Raw genomic sequence first — 8467 nt, forward strand, 5'->3', positions numbered from 1 at the left:
ATTTAACATAATTTGAAGTTATATAACATACTTATTTATATCTATTTAAATTTCTTTTTAAATTAATACCATTTATGTTATTTGTATATATTAGTTTTTCAACAAAATAATATATAATAATTTAAGATTATTTATAAAATAAATATTAATTTAAATATCTTGCTAAAAAAATCATAATGATTATGATATAACAAAAAAAGAGTGATATATATGTTTGACAATGTTTAGTTTTATTATATAATGCAAATAAAGAAGAATGACATATATAATAGAAAAAAGAAGTTCAAAAAAGTAAAATGGGGATGCCTTCAATATGCTAGAAAATCTATGTTTCAAAAGGACATATAAAACATGTACTCCGTAAGGGCATCCTAGGCTACTAGGGAATTTCTAGATACTTAGACATCTTACAATACTACAAGACAAATGCATGTCAACTCCATGAAAATCTAAACTGCCTGCGAAATAAACCGGTTCTAAGATTAAAATTGAAACATTTTGAAACTTATGTACTAAATTGAAACTAGACTTAAAACTCAAGAACTAAATATATAACATTTTAAAATCTAACGTAGGAATCATTTTTTTTTCCAACTTTATACCATCACCTTAAATATTGCAGAAAACATCATTTAGATAATGCCATCTACAGTGTTTACGAACACACATTTTAGTGTTACTATAGCATACTATAAAGTATAGCTTTATTTAACTTGCAAATCTTAAACTATATGCTCTCATAATGTATCACTATCGACCTCATCATTGGGTCACAGGCCCAAAGGCTTGTCTTTATCCAAATTATTCAAGCCTAACCCAATGTTAAAGTTTGACCAATCCAATTCAATCCAACATGTGAATAAAAATATATAAGTATGTATATGTTCTTTGTATATTATAATTTATATATTTAAAGAGTAAAGTCTTGAAATTCTTTTCCTAAAAGATGTATTTGTCCATCAAATTTGGAAGAAAAAACAGAAAGTGTTTGCCAAAGTTAAGAGTAGATGCAACTATATTTTAACATATACTTTTTTTTTGGAGTAATATGAAGGAACTTGGACAAAGCTAGCAATGGGATGGAAGTGAGTTTCAAGGCTTCTTGGGTTGCTTTGATGAGGCTGAGGTTAATATCATGAGAGGAAGGCACCTTCCTTTGATCCCACCATTATTCTCATTCTCTTCATCTCCATCTCTTTTTTCTTCCATTTCTCCTCTTTTGCTCCTAATTATAAAATGCCATAATATCAATGTTACATTTGACAAATAATCAACTTATATAATATGACTTATAATAATTTTTTTTTTATATCTAGAAAACTCGTAGAAAATTAATTTCTAAGTTGATAATCACCACTAAAAGATAAATATCGAAAAAAGAAACTTATAAGTAAAAGTAGTTTTTATAAGCCTAATTTCCAAAAATCAATGTCTAGTTTGATAACTATTTGGTTTTTAAAAATTAAACTCACAAGCACTATTTTCATCTATTGCTATCTATGTCATGTTATCTACCTTCCAATAGTGTTTTTAAATTCAAGTCAAGTTCTGAAAACTAAAAAGAATTCGTTTTTAAATTTTTTTTTTTTAGAATTTAACAATGGATTTAATTTTTTTTCCCCATAAATATGATGCAAACCATTATAAGGTAAGAAAATAAGTTTCATTTTAAAAAATTAAAATCTAAAATTCTTACTCGATGGAGCCTTAATTATTAAAAAAATAATAATAAATTTTTTTTCCTTTATTAGGACTTTTATTATATTTAAAAAATGAAATATTGTACTTACTTTTCTTCATTATAGGAGTTAGACTTCTTGAGCACAGGCTGGACGACATGTCGATCTTCTCTAATGGACTCCACAATGGAGCCACTGAAATACTCCTTCTCCTCCGTCTGCAACTTCCCGAACCTCGGATTCTCCGACATATACTTTATCATCTCCTCTTCTCCGATCATTTTTCCGGCCATTTTACACACAACCTCTTTCGCAAGCCCCTTCTCCGTTCTTCTCGCCGGTTCTCCCAAACCCGGCCCGGTTTTCGCCTTCGAACCCACTGAGCCGCCACACGCTATGAACTGCAGCAGGACCGAATTCCGACTCGGCGCCGACTCGGTTCCTAGTTCGTCTTCGTTGTCCAAGGCGAACCGTTTCGAAGTGGAGAGGCGAGCCGAGTCGAAGCGAGTTGACTCGGCGGGAGTGTGAGTTGTGGAGCGAGTTGGCCCGGGGGGTTCTTCGGTGGAGACGCCGCGAGAGCAGCGGGATTGAGGGGTGGTGGTTGAATAAATGTGCTTCTCTCCGTCGTCGTATTCATAGTCTTCGACTTCGTCGTATTCTAAGTCGGAATCTGGGTGGTTGGCGAGTTCTTTGAGTGGACTCGGAGCGAGTTGCTGTTTCCGAGCTTTAGTTGGGAGATTCGGTTCTTGAACCGGTTGCCTGGTGGTGTTGCTGATGTGTATTTGCTGCAATTTTTCTGAAAATTTAAATATAAACTATTTTGTAAGTATTCTCGAGACAATGTTTTTATTGATAGGTTAAAATATTATTCTAAATTTCTAATTACATTCTTTTAAAAAAAAATACTTTTAAATGTTTAAATTTATGTATTTTGAAGTTAATTTTTAATCTAGTTTTACAAAATAATAACGATTATTTGAATTCAATGTGAATATGATTTTTAAATTCTTAGCCAAAAAAAATTGTGATAAGAGAATAATTATTATTCCTTTATAAAACCCCTAAGTTAATGATAAAGATTAATTTAAACATTTAAAGAAAATTTAAGTACATCAACAAAAATAGAACAAGTTTCAAAAACCTTTAAGATAAGAATAATAAATAAATTGATATTTTAACCTTGTCTATACTTGTAAGAAATATTATATTAGAAATTTAGTATATAAATTTTTAAGTTTGTGGCTATTTAATTTTTGAATTTTTTAAAGTGTCAAATAGAGCTATATACTTTCAACTTTTTGTCTAATAAATCATTGATATATTATAAAATTTTAAAAATTAATTGATATGTTATATTTGAGTTTAAATTATATGTCAAATAAAATCCTCAACTTTCTAAAAAAATTAAAAATTCAAAGGCCTTAAACATTGTTTAAAGTTCAAGAACCTATTGACTATAAAATTTGAAAATTCAAAAACTCAATAGACAATTTCAAAAGTTGAAATAAAAATAAAAAAAATAAAAATAAAAAATAAAAAATAAAAAATTGTTCCAGAAGTAAAATCTATATTTGAATCTTAAAAATTAGTCAAATTACCCATTTAGATCCTATGATTTGGAACTCAAACAGAAAGAAAACAACAATTGAAAATAGAATGCTTCTATGATTTGAACATAGGTTCGTTTTAGTCTTATTTATTGTCAAGTTAGTCTCTTTCTTTTAAGTACTTGAGAGTGTCTAGTCTAGATGAGGATATGATTAGTTCGAAATGGAATAATAATTATATTAAGTATTAAATTAAGTTCAGGTTGGCATAGAGTTTTAGACTAACTAAGAAAAAGACATTTTGAGTGCCAAAAAATGGTTGTAGTACTTGAACATCTATGGTAAATTTTTTACATGTCGATTTTACCATAGATTTGATATTGACATAAAGATTCGATTGATATTTTCATTATATATATATAGTAAAAAAATTCATGAAACGTGAACATTGAGCGATAAAATATTGTTAATGTAAATATAAGATTTAAATACTATTTTGATTTATATACTTTCAAAATGTTTATTTTTGGTTCCTAAACATTAAACATTATTTCATTTTTGTCTCTATGTTCTCGAAATGTTTATTTAGGTTTTTGTACTTTCACAATTGACCATTTTAGTCTCTTCATTTCCCTTTTTATTCCATTTCTAAAGGATCTAAATGGTCACTTTTGATCAGTTAAGGACAAAAATAAACATTTCAAAATTTATTTTAGTTCTTATACTTTTAAAATGTTTATTTTGCTCATCACACTTTAAATTTTGGTTTATATATGTCCCTACACTTCAAAATGTTTATTTTGGTCATTGTACTTTCAACTTTGATTTATTTAGGTCTTTGTACTTTCACAAATGACCATTTTAGTCTTTTCATTTTCCTTTTTATTTCATTCTTAAGGGATCCAAATGGTCACTTTTGAACAGTTAAAGACAAATATAACCCAAAGTTGAAAGTGCAATGACCAAAATGAACATTTTGAAGTGCAAGGACATATATAAACCAAAATTTAAAGTGTAGTGTCCTAAATAAACATTTTAAAAGTATAAGAATCAAAATAAATTTGAGCTAAAAGTACTGGACTAAAGTAATATTTATTAAATAAATTTAAATTATAACAATCAAAATCGTAATTTAATCGGATAAAATAAAATTTGTCTTAAAAAACTAAATATATCTAAAATTCTGATGTTTGTACGTGACCATCTAAATATAATATAAATAATAGACATGTTAAGTTAGTTAAAAATAATAAGATAATTAGTTACTAATCTAACTTTTATATTTTGAATTTTTTGTCTCCATAATTTTTCTAAATGACATTTTATTGGTATCTCCATAGACATTTTGAACTTTGATGGCAGTCCTATATGGTTTTGTGCTTCATCTCATTTTAATATTAATATTGAAATATTTCATTTAAACTCTAAAATCATTAAAAAAAAATATTCTATAAAGATATAAAGAAAGAAGAAAATCACCAGAGCAGGCATGAACATCGACAAGTTGAGAGGCCTTCAGAACGTATTCAGAACCTTCAGCAGGATATACCACGTCATTTTCCGACAAGTCGTTCCATACATATCCACTTTTATAGTTCCTATAATCAAATTTTTTAAAAGAATATAAAAAAAAAAAAACAAAAACAAAAACAAAAACCCCGAGACTCACTGGACGACATGTCGTTGCATAATAGAGAAGGGTCTTTGTTTTTTTACCTTTTACAGGACCAAGAATAGAGGAAGGGCATGGCGTTGCCTCTGAGAACAGCGAGCCGATCCAAAACATCTGTCGTCACAGTGTATAAGATGAGACCCAAAACGACATGTCGTCTGAAATAGTAGTAAAATCATACCTTTGAGACGAAGAGGGTGGCTGGGGAAGAGAGGGATTTCGAGGAAATGGGGTTGTTCCAGACGGCCATTTCTGGAGATATAGTAAAAAACTTGGACCTTATTCATTGGAGCCGGGGAGTCACGGCGGCGGTGGCGGTGGTGGTCTCTGTAATTCTCCTCCATGGTGATGGCGTGTAAGAGAGCTTGGCTAAGAAAATTTCAGTGTGGAAGTATAACAGAGTGTTTGTTTTATGAGGAAGAGAGGGATTTGGGGGAATTGGAAGGACTTGAGGGCAATGATGGAAATTGAACTTTTTGAAGAAGGGAAGAAACTCGGATCCCTATGAATGAAGGAACGAGAAGTTACTTTTTACTCTACGATACTGGATTAACGTGACGGGTGATTTTACATTGTTGCATCCTAGGCAATGTTTACCCCAACTTTTTATACCTAATAAATCAATTATAATCTGAAAATATTTGCTCCTTCTGATTAAGTTTTACGTACCGAAACCCACTTTTAAATTAATAATCAAAAAGCAATTATCCTTGTATTGTTATAAGATGAGAATCGCAAAAATCTATCAAATTCATTAATATTGTTATCATTTGACCCATAATTCTAAGTAAAATGATCAAATGTAATCTAATTACAGTTGCGACTGTGACTCATTGGATTAAAAGTTATCTATTCATTTTTGTTTGTTCTGAATTATAAGTTTTATTTGACTCAAACAATTCTTACTAAATAACGTGCCATTAAATTTAAAATTTTGTGTCTAATATATTGTTTATCTGTTATAATTTTTTAGTTTAAAATTCAACAAATTATTAAACACTTTTTAGAGTTTAAGAATTTTGACATAAATTTTGGAATTTATGGATTAAACTTGTAATATGACCCATTTAAATCCATATTTAAGATTAATTACTAGTGAGTATGTAAGTTTTAAAGTTGCATTATCTAACCATTAAAAAGTATTGCCTAGAGTACACTTCAAACGCGACTCACATTATACATTATTTTATGGTTAATATTGGGCCATAAGGAAGTGGATGATTGTAAGACCAACCTATAGATGATAATTAATATTTTTTTTCACTGAATTATGATGAGACTAACACTGTTGACTTATTTGTAGACTTTTATTGAAAGATATTAACATACTTGTCGAGGATTACTCTAGATAAGGTTCAAAGTCCATGGGCAAGCTCAATCCCAATAAAAATTGAGATAATGGAAAAACAAGTGTCCTAAAAGAAAAAAGTCTGAATCTCGGATTCTTGGCCAAACAACCAATTCGGTACATATATATCAATCGACAAATAATCATGGCATGCTTGGTCTAATGTCCTACATTCTCAAGTATCACAAACTATCCTATCATTATCAGGGTTATACGTAACCATTAGTAAATGTTAAAGGGATTTCATTATAAATAGTTATATTTGACAACGCTAAAGGAAACAGTAAATAATCTTCCAAGAGGAGCTCTAACCTTACTTTTGTGTGCTTAACTAAACTATAAATTTTTTGTACTAACTTGGACATTAAAATATGGTAGACTCGACACCATGTAAATGCGAGAAACGTTTTCACGGCCAATTCAGATTGCAAGATTACCAGGAGAAGCAGGTCGATGTCAAAAATTATAAGAAGACAACTAAAGTATTTGAGTTTTTCAAATTGATAATAATAATAATTTTGACGGAAATAATTGCAAGGACAGTTCTACTTTAGTACTAGAGATATCTTTTAATAATAATAAAAGGGAAAAAAAAAAAAAAAAAAAAGTAAATTTCAACGGTGGCACCGACTAGTTAGTTTGTTTAGGGGGTGGGGAGCTAATTAATTAAGGAGGATAGGTGGGTTTTGGGGTAAAGTGCGACAGGTTTTGGTTACTTTTTAGAAAATTTACTGCTTTTCTGATACACGGTAAAAAAATGATATGTCAGCTTTTTAAACTCCATCGCGTTTCTCTCTCTTCCATTTAGGTTTAATTTCTTTTCAAAGTCAAAACACTTCCTCTTTCTCTCTCCTCCCCCTGCATTTCTCTATTCAACATTAGTACGGAAACATTAAAATAATGTTTTTCTTTTTTTAAAATTTGAACTCTAATTTTATATTCTCAATTATCTAATTTTATTCTTTATATTTTTAATAAATTTTAAATTAAATTTTTGTACTTCAATACAAATTAATGTTCAGTGATTAAATTTGAGACTTGTTTAAAATATATGAACTAAAATTGAACCATTAAAGTTATATTACTAAAATGAAACAAAATTTAAAATAATGATCAAAATGATATTTTAACTTAAGAAAATTTAGTCGATTAAAAAAAAATTACAATTTAGTCCATAAACTTCTAAATGTAACAATTTAGACTCCGGTTGATAATCAATTTGTTTTTTGTTTTTGTTTTTTTAAAATTAAGCATCTAGACACTACTTCCACTTTAATATTTCTTCGTTTGTTAATCTACTTTTTATCAATTTTTTTAAAAAAATTAAGCCAAATTTTGAGAACTAAAAAAAGTAACTTTCAAAATTCTTTTTTTAAAAAAAATTGACTAAAAATTCAATCATTGTACTTAAAAATTATGCAAATAATTGTTAGAAATGATGATAAAATTGGCTTAATTTTCAAAAACAAAAGAAAAAAAAATCAAATTACCAAATGGGGCTTTGATTATTACACTTTCAAATTTATAGCAATTTAGTTTCTACAACAAAAAATCTTATCAAATTTTAGTGTTATTTTTTATTAGATAAAATTTGGGATTGTAGTTTATGAACACATTTGATTTTAATCTAGTTTATCGATACACATATATAAGAAAAATTTCAAGAATTCTCAATAAATATGTGATAAGAAAGAGTAAATCGTTAAATGTTTTTAAAGTATAAAGACTAAATTATTTCATATTGAAGTTATGCGAAATATTACTCAAAATCTAATATTTCATGAAAATACAAATACATTGAGATAGAATGTCATAATATTTGTGAGGTTATTCTAATTCTAGATGACGCCACAATTACAATTATTAGAAAATATTCCGATATTTGTTTGATTTATTTTTTTCTTTATTCCTAGATTGCAATTTTAATCCACCCAATAATAAACTTTCTTGATCTGGAATAAATTGTTAGTTTTGTGAAAGTTGAAGTAGAAAAGGTACTCGTTCGTTTGTTTTTTAATTCAGTTATTATAATAATACTCTTCTTTCGTTTGTTTGTAAAGATTTGAAAAAGAAAAATACATATTCAATTTATAAGTTTTAAAATTTGACCAATTAATCAAGAACTTTAAAATGAAGGACAATTAATTGAGTTTGATGTGACGTTCACGTATGTCTATGTGACATTAAGTTTTTAATTGGTTTTGTATCTTTAAAATAGTGA

General features: G+C 28.3%; 1 protein-coding gene across 1 annotated transcript; it reads right to left on the reverse strand.

Annotated features, from left to right (window-relative positions):
• Positions 1–925: 925 nt before the first annotated feature.
• Positions 926–5456, reverse strand: LOC120092843 (UPSTREAM OF FLC protein (DUF966)). The gene is made up of 5 exons (XM_039051074.2): positions 5080–5456; positions 4943–5012; positions 4706–4824; positions 1791–2475; positions 926–1225 (listed from the first exon to the last, which is right to left on the reverse strand). Exons 1-5 carry the CDS (start codon positions 5240–5242, stop codon positions 1093–1095), a joined length of 1170 nt encoding a protein of 389 aa, XP_038907002.1. The 5' UTR covers positions 5243–5456; the 3' UTR covers positions 926–1092.
• Between the last annotated feature and the right edge of the window lie 3011 nt (positions 5457–8467).

The sequence above is a fragment of the Benincasa hispida genome, chromosome 1 (assembly GCF_027475165.1).
Source record: "Benincasa hispida cultivar pf3 chromosome 1, pf3_genome.v1.1, whole genome shotgun sequence".
NCBI lineage: Eukaryota > Viridiplantae > Streptophyta > Magnoliopsida > Cucurbitales > Cucurbitaceae > Benincasa > Benincasa hispida.